At 46.8% G+C, this 15,334-nt stretch overlaps 1 protein-coding gene across 2 annotated transcripts; it reads left to right on the top strand.

The window, feature by feature from the left end:
- The first annotated feature begins 85 nt into the window (after positions 1-85).
- On the top strand, positions 86-12,577 carry LOC117051478 (veficolin-1-like). Of its 2 annotated transcripts, none has more exons than XM_033157884.1 (8): positions 86-340; positions 2,242-2,382; positions 3,627-3,680; positions 5,704-5,748; positions 6,934-7,070; positions 9,867-9,996; positions 11,407-11,541; positions 12,204-12,577. In XM_033157884.1, the coding sequence occupies exons 1-8, from the start codon at positions 241-243 to the stop codon at positions 12,449-12,451; spliced, it is 990 nt and encodes a 329-aa protein (XP_033013775.1). In that variant the 5' UTR covers positions 86-240; the 3' UTR covers positions 12,452-12,577. The 2 variants fall into 2 exon arrangements, with proteins under 2 accessions (XP_033013775.1, XP_033013774.1); XM_033157883.1 differs by having other exon boundaries at positions 156-340; positions 6,937-7,070.
- The last annotated feature ends 2,757 nt before the right edge of the window (positions 12,578-15,334 follow it).

Genomic DNA, 15,334 nt, shown 5'->3' with positions numbered 1-15,334 from the left:
TTAAAGCTATAAGGATTTCCTTGGAGGGTCCTCAAGTGGTGCAAACTTGCCAACTTACACTTAGTTTTTCCGTTGTGATAGGCAGACCCAGGAACACTGATTGATTACGCAACTGGGAGGACTTTGGCATTCTCCGCCTTGTTCCGCCTGCTTGCGCAATGGAAAGCATTTAAGGGACAAAGCATTCCTGGCTTTAAAAAGTGGCTGGATGAGCACCGGAGGCGGCTGCCAAAGGACAAGATGGCAACCTGGATGAGCCTTTTCTTAACTCAGTTGACCTTCATTGCTGCATATATAAAGGGTGGCTTGGCAGAGGAGCCAGAAACTAGCTGCTGTGCACGTGAGTGTGACTTGGAAGGGGGCAAGAGGTGTTTGTGGAAATGGCAAGTGCTCAGCGCCAGCCTTCATCGGGCTCTTCTGTGATGACAGAAACTGCCTTAAACCAAGACAGACCATTGGTCCATCTAGCTCAGTCTTGTTTTCAAAGATGCTCTACGGGGGTTCAGGCAGGGAGCCTCTCCTAGCTCCACCTGGAGATGCTGGAAACTGAACCTGGGATCTTTTGCATGCAAAGCAGGTGCTGTCCCACTGAGCTACATTCTTTCCTTAGCTGGTTAATCTGAGGACTGGCAACGGGGAGATTTCCATCCCCATCAGGCTCTGTATAGACAGCACTGTGTTTTGTGTGTGTATGCACACAGCACTGCCAAAATTTGAGAGTGCGCAAATAAACTTTGCTTGGTGGTGGATGGATCAGATTCTTGAGCTGGGGGTTAGATACCCCTTTACCTCTCCAGAGTGAATAGCCAGCAACCAGTCTTGCTAACATGCAGAGTTGCCAGACAATCGGTTCAGAAGCCTTGTCTCCAGGCCATCTTTAATATTATTTTGCATGGGCACAGCCCTGATGCTAGAAGCTCAGCTCAAATGCTGCAGGACTGAGGTCTGGCACATCCTTAATTGCCCTGGGTGGGGCTAGCTAAGATGTGCTGGCTCTGCCCAGTGAGTCACCAGGATCTACCCACTGGGCATGTCTAGAAGTGTCCCTAATTTCATCTGTCACACACTGAAGGGTATGATCTCAACAAGGCTTGTTTGACATGTCAGAGTCCATTTGCAGTGACTTCGCCAAAATTAAAAATAACAGTGCCAGTCAATTGCCCTGTAGCTGAGGCAGTAGTGTTGTGGTCAGCTGACAAGCTTTTGGGATGGAATTGATGAGCCTTAAGAAATAAAAATTATGTTGTTACCTGTACTTCACCCTGAGATCCTAGGACGGGTTGCTACAATTTAAAACACAGCATAGAATCTGAGAATTGTAGGGGTGGAATTCCAAAACCCAGGATGCACAAACAGATAATTCCAGGATAGTGTATGATTATCTGAAAGATACCAACACAGCCAACAGTGGGTGTTTTGTTTTTTTAAAGGAAGTTACCAAAAAAATTACAATCACTAAAAGAGGTTGGGTACTGAAAATATGCTTCTCCCATGTGAAAGTTGCCTCTCTAGCATTCATCCCAAAGCTGTGTAGTGAATACAGCTCTGTGGGGAGAGAGTTCTACAACTTAGGGGCTGTGACATCGTGCCTTCTCCTGGGCAGCCACCCCTCAACTTTTGAGGGCAGTGGAACAAGCAAGAGGGGACCCTCTGCTGACCTTAAACACCCAGGGAGGTCTGTAGTGAAGAAGGTAGTCTTTCAGGTATCTGTGGCCTGATTCGTTTAGGACTTTAAATGCTAATGTGGGCACCTTGAATTCGTCCTGTAAAACAAAAGGTCTAGCCCAAAACTGAATTTCAGTGCACAGGTACAGCCAGGGCCACCTGCACCTGAATAACAAAGAGATGCTGTGTTAGGCAACATCCCCTCACCAGTCCTGCCTTGCACCCTCCTTGAGAGGTTTTGCCTTGCTGAAAAGTGTACTTCAAGATAAGTACCCATTGGGCTGGATCAAGAGGGATCTGTGAGCATGTGTACAAGGTAGCTACCATACAAAGGTACAATTCGCATTCATTGCTCTGCTCACCCCTGAAATGTGGCCCCTAGCAGGTTAACTTGAAAGGAAAGTGGTCCTCAAGTTGCGCTGGAGTGTAGGGGCAGCTCTGACCTTGAATGGCTCCTGATCTTGAATGCACAGCATCCTGCCGGGAAACAGAAAACTTTGCCTTGTCAAGTTCTTGGAAAGCTGTGGCCCTAGAACCCTGTTTAAATCACTGCATCATTTGTTTTTTGTTTTCCAGAGCTAAAAGGGCTGTCTGAGTGTGGGCCAGACAAGAAATTCTTTTTCCAAGGTCAGCCTGGGACTCCGGGGATCCCTGGCATACCAGGAACAATTGGATCACCTGGAGCTAAGGGAGATCCTGGCCCTCTGGGGCCCCCTGGTAAGAGGATCCCATCAATATCCAGGTGGAGAAGGCCTCTCCCCCTTGCATTCTCCCAATTGCAGTGTTGCTGTTGTTGTTTGCATTTCTATCTCACCTCTTTCTCCAAGGTGCTAAAGGTAGCATCCCTGTTTCTCCCCCTCATTTAATCCCCACAATAGCCTTGTGAAATAAATTAGGCTGAGAGGCACTGACTTGCCCCCAAGGTCACCCAGTGGGCATGGTGAAATGGGGATTTGAACCCTGGTCGCCTGGGTTCTAGATTGGCACTCTAAAACCACTAAACCTCACAGATGTAGAACCAGCTGGACTCTTCTGTTGCTTATGCTTAGCACAGTACCATCAAAAGTAGCACCCCCTCAAAAGATGGGGCACACCAGTTAGACTACCCCTTCTTCTCAAGCGATAATTTCCCCTTTCCAGAATTTTTTTTGCTTCAAAATGAACTCAGAAGGGATGATTTACCTTCCTCTGTCCGATCTCAGTGTGGGGTTGTTGGGTGGCTAAGGCTGTGCCCTGCCTGATCTTGTTTGACTCCCAACTCCGATATGTGGGGAAATAATGCATCTGTGCTGGGAGGGGATTCAAACAGTTAGGGAGCCATGACTGAGAAGGCCCTGCTATGAGTTACTGTGACACGAGCCGCAGTTAAAGGTGGAACCAGTGCTTTTTTCCCTGGGGGTACGCAGGGGTATGCTTACCCCTAAACAGTTCGTGAATCTAAGTTTGGCCTCATTGAGGGGTAGAGTGGCTGGGGAAATCCAGCCACATGGGTGGGGTACAAATAATAAATATTATTATTATTGTTATTGTTATTGTTATTATTTTATTTCAATATGAGTAGGAAAATGAGAGTACCCCTAAACATTTTTTTTAGAAAAAAAGCACTGGGTGGAACTATTAGCAGGGCAGATCTCAAAACAAGGACTGGTATATTCCTGGGAGAGGCGCTACTTCAAGTATGCTGGCCCCCAATTAATCTAGGGCTTTTTCATTCCTGCTTGTCTTTTATATTCTTTATTTAAGAACTGATGCCCGAGTTTGCTTTCCACTCCCCTCTTCCTTCCTCCTCCCGTTTTCCTTTCGTGTCGCCTTCTTTTAGGGTGTGAGCTGAGCCTGTGAGCAGAGACTGCGTTGTTTTAGCTGATTGTGTGAAAGCTGATCTGGGAGACTTTTCAACTGAAGAGCGGGTTGAAAAAATGCTCCACTTAAATACATAGATAAAACCCTTCTCTTTCATTCAGGTGAGAAGGGCTCCCCTGGAGAGCATGGAAAAGCTGGGCCCAAAGGAGACAAAGGTACAAGAGGCATTTCTTCTAACTCTGTGGACCAAACTAGATAGGATGTTAAGCGGATGATTGGCCCTGGTTTGTTTTTTCTTTACAAAATAGGTGGAGGTTGTGTGTGCACAAGACAGAGAGGGGTGTAACCCTTCACCATAACCATGGTTCTAGTCTGCATTGTAGGGGTCCTGGACTTGCTGTATTTTTTCTTTGGTATACATGGGAATTTCACTCCCCATGCAGACAGCAACAACAGGGAGAGAGATCCAGATCAGGACTGTCAAGGGGTTCAAGAGTCTTGACAGAACCTGAGAAGAGCCTGTCGGGTCAGGCCAATGGCCCATCTAGTCCAGCACCCTGTTCTCTCACTGGCCACCAAGGTGCTTGTAGGAAACCCAGTGGTTTCTGGGAACTGGCATTCAGAAGCATCACTGCTTCTAAAATGATGGAATGGCTAAGTTATAATCAGCTCAATGCTAGGTTTAAGGTAGATAAAAAAGAGGGTTTTGCAGACCAGAGATCACAATTCAAAAGGGATTTATTAGGTTCCAAGGTTAAAATTATTTCTAAAATGTACAAATTATTACTTGAATGGGAGACAAAGAAGGAGTTGGTCAAGTCATCTATGTTTAGTTGGGCTAGGGATGTGAGACACAATATTGATTTAAACTTATGGGAACATCTATGGACAAACAACTTCAAATTTACGTCATGCTATACTTTAAAGGAAAACAATCTAAAGATGGTTCACAGGTGGTACGTGGCACCAAATAGGTTGGCAAAGATGTTTAAATCACAGAGTGATAAATGCTGGAAGTGTAAAACACACACACACACACACACACACACACACAAAACAGTAGGAACAAGTTACCACATGTGGTGGTCTTATAGTGTGAATATTGGGAAACAATTTATAACGAGCCCAAAAAAATGTTTACAAGATCCTTCCCTTCCTCCTGGGCATAACAACATCTGAAGCCCCCAAAGAACCAAATGAGTCTGTTGCCATATCCTACCACTGCTGCTCAGATTTTACTGGCACAAAAGTGGAAAACAGACACAGTGCCAACAAAAGATGAGTGGCATCACAAATTGTTGTAGTTAGTAGCTATTCTACAAATAGAATAAGAAGCAGAGATGGCAAAAAACTTAAGGAAGAATGGAAGTTATATATACAATATATGAAAAACCATTATAACAAGATAATTAACCTAGCAGGGTGTGAGTAGTTAGAGCAGTGTAAGTTATAACAAGAGGTAAAGAGAGGAAGAATGAAATATTTACCGGTGTATAAACAAGAAGACAAGATGGGGAAGGGATTAGATAAAAAACCGTGGAAGGAGTGGAAGAGAAGTACTGTACGTGAGAGGATTTGTTTGTTTTGTTTTGATTGTATTAGTGTATTTAGAGGGTATTATGCACAGCCATCATTGCTGGTAGTCATCAGTAGCCTTATCCACCGTGAATTTGTCCAGTCTTCTTTTAAAGCCTTCCAGCCCTGTGGTGGTCCCAATCTAAACTGTTCACAGCCCTGCAGTAATTTACTAAAGAAAGTGGGTGCAGCAGGATCCACTAGCACACAAGGACCAATCACGTGCTGAACGTCACATCTTGATTTTAAGATTCTTTTCACATGTGAACTTGTTTTTATATTTGGAACCGTTTTTAACTGTTGTTACTGTTTGTGCTTTTGCTGTGAAATTGCTTTGAGGCACCTTATGGGAAGCGATTCATAAATGGAAGTAAATAAATAGATGGGCTGGCTGGCCCTCTATGGCTGCATTTGCGGGTGACACTAAGGCAAACCATGGTTTAGCCAAACACATGAACGTGTTGTTTCTCAGGAGAAGATTGCGCCTCCCTGCTCCTTTAAACTCAGCACAGCATAACCGCTAAGCCGAGGTCTGGCTTAGCATGTGGACTGAAGCCAGGGTTGTGGTTAAACTCTTTACTGCATTTGAAGTGAGTGCTAGCTCCACGTGACCCTCACGCTGACCTCACTAACCAAAGGCTGTTTGTTTTCCACCCACTATAGGAGAAGCTTGTGCTTTGGACTGCGGAGGCAGCTCCCAGCAACAAGGTAGAGCCTTTCCTCATCCAAGCCACGCTTATGCCCTATCTGCACAATGCTTTTTAAGCAGGATCACACCACCATAAACAGAAACCTGAAACTGTAGTTTGGCCCAAGGTGCTGAAAGTTGTTAGGAGACCCCTATTCCCCTCAGAGAGCTACAGTTCCCGGAGTTCCCTGGGAAGATGGGTCTACTGCTAAACCATTCTGAAAATTGTAGCTCTGTGAGGTGAATAGGGGCCTCCTAACAACAACAATAGTCATTGCTGATTGACTTGTCCATATATATTTCTGTTGTTTTGCTATGCTTCTCCATTGCCCCCTTGTTGGGGAACTCTTGAGCTAAAGCTCAACAAAAGCAGCACAGAAAATAAACCAGAACATTCACAGAATTGGTCCTGAAAGCAGGATCCTGTTTAACTGCCCAGTTGCCATCATGAATGTAAATCACCATTAATTGACAATAAAAAGTATGTAAGGAAGGGCTTTCTGCCCAAGACTCTGGGGAGCTTAATAGAAAATACTGGGCTGTAGGAACAAATAGTCAGACCTGGGATAAGGCAGCTCCCTACATTCCTCCTTTGTGCACACCTTCTTTGCATGTGAAAAGTCCCAGGTTCAGTCCCTGGCATCTCCAGGTAAGCCTGGAAAAGACTTTTCCCAGAAAAGAGCATATGCTAGTCACTGTAGATCAGCCTCCAACAACCTGGTGCTTTTTAAAAGTTTTGGACTACTGCTCCCATCACCTCTGACCATACATATGCCATGTTGGCAGAGGCTGATAGGAGTTGGTCCAAACTATCTGGAGGGCACCAGGTTGGGGATGGGTGATGTAGGAAATACTGAACTACATGGACCAATGGTCTGATTTGCTTCAAAGCATTCTGGGCGCTGTAGTTTACCTCTTGCAGAGTAAAAATTCCCAGCAGCCCTTAACAGAAGACAGTGCCCAGAATTATTTGAGGGAAATAATGTGCTTTGAATGTGCTGCAAGGTAGAGTGTGTATGCAGTCTAGGTGTGCATACATGCATGCCTACCCACACAATCCATATAGTGGCAATTAGCCTTTGAGATTGCAAGATAGCAGCTATTCACATTTCTTCAGTGGGAGTTAAGCACAAGTCAATGAGAGGCATCTGCTGCTGCTCATCAGACGGCTTGTCGGCCTGACATAAATCTCCTTGTCTTTTGAGAAGGCCCAAGAGCCAAGAACTGCAAAGAGCTTCTAGACCGGGGCGAGACCCTAAGTGGGTGGTACACCGTCTTCCCCACAGCTAAGAAAGCACTGGCTGTCTTCTGCGACATGGAGACTGATGGAGGAGGCTGGCTGGTGAGTCTTGCTGCCCCTGTGCAGCCTGCCTGATAGCTCAAAAACAAGCCCTCTAAATGTTGCTGGACTACAATTCCCATCATGCATCCATCATTTTATCTGTGTGCTGCCTTTCCATTGTTCAAACCATGTTCAAGGCAGCTTACAACATGAAAGAAATGACATAATCACAAATATAATGAAAGTAAGTCATCAACAATAAATGAAGCATCTTGAAGTACACCAAATGAAACAATCTCCACATAAACCGTAAGATCTAAAAAACAAAGATACAAAATATATCAATAACAGCAACAAACCTCCCCACAACAACCCCCCTAAACAATATCTCAGCCCAAGAGACTGTTCTCAGCTTTTTGAAGCTGGAGTCAGTCAGGGCCCCACTCTCCCAGGCCAAGTGGAAAAGGTCTTCTAGGACTCACAACCAAGGTGGGTCCTGACTGTTGGCTACACTGGCTGGGGCTGATGGGACTTGGAGTCCAACAACGCCTGGAAGGCCACAGATGCCCCATCCCTGCTCTAGAAAGAAGAGTATGGCCATGGTGCTCACACTGTGCCTGAGGAATCTATGTCATTTCCAATGGGCGCTTAGAACAATTCTGGCAATAAAGGTAAAGGTAAAGGGACCCCTGACCATTAGGTCCAGTCATGTCTGACTCTGGGGTTGCGGGACTCATCTTGCGTTAATGGCTGAGGGAGCCGGTGTACAGCTTCTGGGTCATGTGGCCAGCATGACAAAGCCGCTTCTGGCAAACCAGAGCAGCGCACGAAATGCCGTTTACCTTCCCGCCGGAGCGGTACCTATTTATCTACTTGCACTTTGACGTGCTTTCGAACGGCTAGGTTGGCAGGAGCTGGGACCAAGCAACAGGAGCTCACCCCATTGCGGGGATTCGAACCGCCGACCTTCTGATCAGCAAGCCCTAGGCTCTGGCAACGGATGCCTGTTAAACATAAACAGCAGTAAAACTGTATGGCATCTCACTATACTGAATGCCATAAGATGGGTCACTGGGGATTAAATTGGTCTTCTGTCTTCACTTTCATCACTGGCCAAAGAGATGTCATAGAAAAAGCTGGGCTTTTTGGTGGTATTGTTATTGTAGTTAAGGGTTGAGTGATTCTGGAAATTAAGCCCATTCCTGTCACGACTGAAGGTCAGCAGTAGCTGCCCTCCTCCATGTACAGGTACATGTATTTATTTATTAGTGCTTTATGAAGGATGAAGCAACCCAACAAACATATTTTACACTACATAGGAGGTCTACAGAGATATTCATGGATGGAAGTTCTAGGGTAGGAACAGGGAACCTCCAGCCCAGGGACCGTCACACATCCCATTCACTGCCTAAGGTAAAATATGAATGTGCCACCATATCACCTTCGTCCCTCTTACCTGAAAAGCTGAAGAGACAAGATCTCGCCTGAAAGCAGCACTACATCTGGCAGCAGCAGTGAGGTGCCTGCAGGGGCACTGCCTCCTCAGCTTCCACCACCAAGACGGCTGCTTCACCTTGCCTCATGGGCAGGTTGCCTCTACCAGGGGCGTCGTAGGGTGGGGGCGGTGGGGGCGGGCCGCCCCTCGTGCCGCCCCTAGGCGGGTGTGTGCGGTGCTGCTGCTCCCGGGGTGACGGAGGGAGCGGCGGCGCGTCCCACCACTCCCATGCGCCGCTGCTCCCTCCATCACCCCGGGAGCAGCAGCGCTGCACGGACGAGGCTCCCGAAGTGGCGGCCCGGCATACCCCAGGGGCGGGGGTGTCGCTGCGCGCGCGTGCGTCATGACGCACACGCAGCGATGCCCCGCCCCCTGGGATGCCGGGCCGCCGCTTCCGGAGCTTCGGTGGGCTGCAAAGAGCTCCGAAGCCGCAGCCTGGCAGCCCTTTGCGCTATGGCAGCGGCTTCGGGGCTCTTTGTAGCCCGCCGATGCCCCCAAGCCCCCGCCCGGCATACCCCAGGGGTGGGGGCGTCGCTGCGCGCGCGCGCGTCATGACGCACACGCAGCGATGCCCCGCCCCCTGGGATGCCGGGCCGCCGCTTCCGGAGCTTCGGTGGGCTGCAAAGAGCTCCGAAGCCGCAGCCTGGCAGCCCTTTGCGCTATGGCAGCGGCTTCGGGGCTCTTTGTAGCCCGCCGATGCCCCCAAGCCCCCGCCCGGCATACCCCAGGGGTGGGGGCGTCGCTGCGCGTGCGCGCGTCATGACGCACACGCAGCGATGCCCCGCCCCCTGGGATGCCGGGCCGCCACTTCCGGAGCTTCGGTGGGCTGCAAAGAGCTCCGAAGCCGCAGCCTGGCAGCCCTTTGCGCTATGGCAGCGGCTTCGGGGCTCTTTGTAGCCCGCCGATGCCTCCAAGCCCCCGCCCGGCATACCACAGGGGCGGGGGCGTCACTGCGCGCGCGCGCGTCATGACGCACACGCAGCAATGCCCCGCCCCCGGGATGCCGGGCCGTCGCCGCGCGCGTGTGCGTCATGACGTCATGACGCACGCGCGCGCCGCGATGCCCCGCCCCCCAGGGGTTCCCCTTGGCTTCCCGCCCCGGGCAGCCAAGGGGCTAGGAACGCCCCTGGCCTCTACTCTAGCCTGAAGGCCAAATGTGGCCTTCCATGCCTCTCCATTTGGCCCTCAGAACTGTACCCGAGCCACACCTACCCACCAGCACTGTTTCATAACAATACAAAATGAACACCTGAGGCAGAGACCTTTTCATCCTTCTAGAAAGGCTTGTAAAAGAAAAAAAGGCTTCAATTGTTTCTGAAAAGCAGAGTTTCAAGAGAAAGCTTGGCCTGTCATCTTCCCAGGTGTTCCAGAGGAGACAGGATGGATCAGTAGATTTCTATCGTGGCTGGGAGTCCTACAAGAGGGGGTTTGGGAACCGAGCATCTGAGTTCTGGCTGGGCAACGACAACATCCATTTTCTCACGAGTTCGGGTAAGGCAGCTTTTGTGTGTCCAGTTGATTGGAGTATAGAACTCATGTGCCTTAGCATCTCCTGTGGGAAGAACCCATATTTACCAAAAGGCTCCCTTTCGCTACAGGTATTCCTGTCCTCTCTCGACTCCGATAACCCTATCCGGGTGCTTCCAGACTGACGGGGTGGGATTCAATCACATCCTAGTAAATCCAGATTGCACAATAATAGATGATTGGGAGGTCTTGTGCAACAAACCCACTTCCCCAACACACCAGAATTTTTCATCATGACAGGAAAAAGCATTGAATATTTTGGGATTTGCTTTGATGCAACATCATCTAACCTCCCTGCAAACATATCAGAATGAATGTTGATTAAATAGACACCATTGTCTAACCTCCCTACAAACAATTTGGGATGAATGGTCAGTAAACAGGTTGTCTAGGAGCATCCAGTAAACTCTTCTCTTGGCTTCTTTTCAAATCCAATTTGTATTGATTTGTGTCACTTAACACAATTGCAGCACCAGCCTATGAAGTTACAAAACCCTATTTTGAAGTCTCTCCTGTGTCTTCGATTTGAAATTTCCTCCTTGTAGCTTCTGCCCACTTTATTGCTTGTGGGAGCACAACTGTTTTCCTTTCTTTGTGCTATTTTGCTATAAAACATTTAAAAAAAAAAAAGTGAGGAAGCCAGTAATTAAATTCCACTACAGGAAACAGAATTTGAATAACGAAGGGATGATTTATTACTTTTGATTGGAGCTGATTTGTAGCATTTTTACCTTTTTTTGAGTAACAGTTGCAGCACCAGCCTGGACAGTTGCAAATTGACAGGCTTTTTAAAGGCTATTGATAAATGTTATATGGCACTTTTGCCGAATGGGAGTAAATCGTGAGTCAAACTTTGTAGAAGTTTCTGGGCCATGGAAAAGCATATTGTTGAATAATATAGCACATTACTTGCTCTGCTTCATTCTAATTGCAAGAAAGTATTTCCTTGGCTGTACTAACGGGCTGTTATGCATGAAAGCAATTTTTTTGGAGGGTGTTAATCTGCTGAGCTTCTAAAATGGCAGGTGGTGATTCGCTGAGCTAGATCAGATTTCATTGGGTAGCAGAAATAATTAAGTCCCCATTTTGCTATGGCTTGGGGCTGATATGAGACAAATGCAGACCCAATGAACAGAAACTAGTGTCCCTACATATTCTCAAATTATGGGTCCCAGGACTCTTATGGTGAGAATCCAGAGGAGATTCAGATGTCTTCTTCCTTCTCAGATCTTCTCTTGCACTTGAAATGTGAAAGATATTAATACAAAATTAAGTTCTCCTACAACTAATTATCTCATTGAGTTGCTTCAGGGCCAAGTTATTGGATATCTCTCCTTCTTCATGCTTCCAGTGACTTTTTGTGCTTCTGATTAGGGGCACACCAACTGAGGATCGATGCCGAGGACTTTGCCAAAGTCAAAACTTTTGCCCTATATACAAACTTCAAAGTCCTGAGTGAAAATGACAACTACACATTGACCCTGGGCTCTTACTCCAGTGGTGACATGGGTGAGTTACTGGGAGAACCACACTGGGTCTACTCAGCTAGTAAGATGGGCAAGTTCTTTCATCAGTGGTCAAACATCTGTCATGTTTATGCAAATTATTTTGACCTAGATACCATATTCCACAACAGTTGATACCATATTCCCTCAGTGCTATGTAAGCTCTGCATCTAAGCCAGGCGTAGGCAAACTCGGCCCTCCAGATGTTTTGGAACTACAACTCCCATCATCCCTCACCACTGATCCTGTTAGCTAGGGATGATGGGAGTTATAGTCCCAAAACATCTGGAGGGCTGAGTTTGCCTATGCCTGCTCTAAGCTATTGGTTCTACCTCCGACCCATGTCTCAGTAGTTTTGTGTATATAATCAGAGTCTTGATGACTGAGCGTGTGCAGTGATCACCAGGTGCCATGGAATGTTTAAAAATGGAAAACTGAGGGGAGGTTGCATCGGCCTGTTACAATTTATTTTATAGTCTCCCAAAGGGAGGTGTGGCTGGCTGCCTGGGACCCCAAAACAGAAGCACTCCTGTTACAGAATGAGGATGTACTGCAACAGTTTGTTGCAGATCCCACCTGTGCCTTGTATGAAAAAGAAGCCTTTCTTATGCATGTCAATAAACTCATGACCTGCCTTTACATCCCTCATCGCTCCCCCCCCCCCAGGAGATTCTCTGTCTGTGCACGACAACATGCCATTTTCAACGCGGGACAAAGATAATGACAACAGCGTCTCCAGCTGCGCAGAAGTCTATACGGGTGCATGGTGGTATGGGGACTGTCACCATTCTAACCTCAATGGGCTCTATCTCAAAGGCGAACACAGCTCTTATGCCAATGGCATCAACTGGGCTGCTGGGAAGGGATATCATTACTCTTACAAATATGTGGACATGAAAATAAGACCAGAGTAGGTAGCGAAGAAAAGGTCTAGTGTAGGCTGGGTGCTTTACAGCAGAGGGCCTGGGCACTACTTCAGCTTCAATCTCTCACGCATTCTCCAATTTTAACCTGTGAGGCAGCCTGAATTAGGAGACATCTCCACATTCAGGAGATTATCATGACTTATCCTCCTTGCCCCAGTCTTGATCCAATAAGGTTATCAGTAAGGATTAGGGGAGCAGGCACCTTCTGTAGCCTTAAGTCAGGGTTAGGGAAGGTGTGACTCTCCAGATCTGGTTGGGATTCCAAACTCCCCCCTATCAGCCTCTGCCAGCAGTCAAGGATGGTGGTTGTAGTCTAGTGACAGCTGGAGGGCCATAGTTTCCTCATCCCAGTCCTGTCAAACAATCTTTAACTGCAAAAACCGCCCTTCCCCATGCATCCAATAGCTGATGTAGGTGGAAGATTTGGATACAAGAACTTGATTTAAAGCAGGCCACGTTACTGAGGATCTTGGTACAAGAAACTATACGGATTGTGGTCAATGCATTGACGGCTATTTATGATAACTCATAGCAGACCAGCCTGAGGTAGAACTGGTATAGTTTTGTGCTCATACACATATTTTTTAAGTCTTAATAAGGGCCTATCTCCTATGTTCCTTCACCACTTAACAAATCCAAACTTAAAAGCCATGACTTCATATGAAAAATGAGTCATACCTCTGTATTGCAGCCAGCCTTTATCTAGATCAGTGTTTTTCAACCACTGTTCCGCGGCACACTAGTGTGCCGCGAGATGTTGCCTGGTGTGCCGTGGGAAAATTACTTTATATATAGTCAATATAGGCACAGAGTTAATTTTTTTAACATTTTCTAATGGTGGTGTGCCTCATGATTTTTTTCATGAAACAAGTGTGCCTTTGCCCAAAAAAGGTTGAAAAACACTGATCTAGATATCCCCTACATCTTTAGGCAGGATAGGAGCTGCCTTCAACAGCTCTTACAGGCTCAACCCTGTCAGGGCATGGTCCACAAACAATAAATGCTGACTATTTGGCAATTCAGAATGTTTATTGCTTCTCAGGTTTTACTTTTGGCTGGAGAATGCCTTAGAATTTTTGCAGCTAGCTTGACAGAAGCAGTTATGGGGACAGCTGTTGCTTTTGGGGACTGTTGTGGCTCTTAATTATTAATATTATTTGTATGAGTATGTTAGCCTGCTCAACCTGTATATGAAAAACAAATAAACAGATTTTTAAAAGACATGGTAAAGTCTCCAGAACTCTCTTTTCATAGATGATGATTCTTTAGGCTGCCCTTGGAATTTAATTTCACTATATGGAAGGGTCTAGTGACTTCTGTTTCAGTGTATCTGAAGAAGTGTGCATGCACACAAAAGCTCATACCAATAACAAACTTAGTTGGTCTCTAAGGTGCTACTGGAAGGAATTTTTTTATTTTGTTTCGACTACGGCAGACCAACACGGCTACCTATCTGTAACTTGGAATTTAAAGGAGTATAAAATACTATAAGCATTCCCTACCACGTACCATACCTGACTCTATAAAGGTATGTCTCCTACATTTAGGAGGAGAGGGTGTGGTGGCCTTACATAATTTTGTGAGAAAATATTGGTAACAAATCTGGAGGGGAGACAGCATGATTTTGCATCATTTGATGCAAAATTAGCCGTTGGTTGTTTGGATTTCCATTAACATCCATATACACAACATACCCCGTAGGAAACACCAGAGGTAAAATACAGAGTCAAATATAATATACCCTTATCCATTCCATATTGAAAATAAAAATGAAATTGCCAATATCATAATGCCATTACATAAGTCTATGGTGCAACCACATCTGAAATACTGTGTAGTTCTGGTCACCTCGCCTGAAGGAGGATATTATTAGAGAGTTGGAAAAGATTCAGTAAAGGGCAAATGATCAAGGAGTGGAGCAACTCTCCCATGAGGAAAGGTTGTGGCATTTGGGACTTTTTAGTTTAGAGGAAAGATGAGCTGTAGGTGCAGAATAGAAGTTCAAAAACTGATGCATGGTATGGAGCAACACTACAACTGGCAAGGTGTCCAATGAACCTGAACGCAGAAGGATTCGAGATATATACCGGTAATAAAAGTACTTTTTTCACAGTTGTTAAAACTCTGGAAAACTTGCTCACCGGAGGAAGCAGTGCTGGCCACCAACTTGGAGTGGCCTTAAAAGAGGATTGGACGGATTCCTGGCAGCCGGTGGCTCCTAGCCAGGACGACTATGCTCTGCCCCAGAGGCCATAGGCAGTGGGGCTTCTGGATGCCTGTTGCTGGAAACCACAAGGTCTCCCTCCCCTCGAGGCATCTGCTTGCTTGGCCACTGCGAGAACAGGACGCTACCTGCCCTCCGCAAAAGGGACCCATAACAATCAAAAGCCACTTCGTAATTGAAACAACTTTGGCCACCTCATGAGAAGAGAAGACTCCCTAGAAAAGACCCTGATGTTGGGAAAGATGGAGGGCACAGGGAGAAGGGGACGACAGAGGATGAGATGGTTGGACAGTGTTCTCGAAGCGACTAGCATGAGTTTGGCCAAGCTGCGGGAGGCAGTGGAGGATAGGGGTGCCTGGCGTGCTCTGGTCTATGGGGTCACGGAGAGTCGGACACGACTGAACAACAACAACAATCGAAAACATGTGAAACAAGCATAACATCCTCCACCCACTCCAAAACACACAGATCTCGCGAGAGAACAGAAGAGGTGCGGGAGCGTAGAGGCAATCCACAGAGATGCAACTATAGAGTCACTCGTTGTCTCAGTACTTTCTATGCTTCTGATCTAGTTTTGCCACTCAAACTTCCAGTTCGAGTTATATCAGTCCTGTTTTCCTTACAGAGATATTAATTCCACGCCGTAC

This window comes from Lacerta agilis, chromosome 8, assembly GCF_009819535.1.
Source record: "Lacerta agilis isolate rLacAgi1 chromosome 8, rLacAgi1.pri, whole genome shotgun sequence".
Classification (NCBI taxonomy): domain Eukaryota; kingdom Metazoa; phylum Chordata; class Lepidosauria; order Squamata; family Lacertidae; genus Lacerta; species Lacerta agilis.
This window is presented reverse-complemented; position numbering and strand designations above follow the sequence as displayed.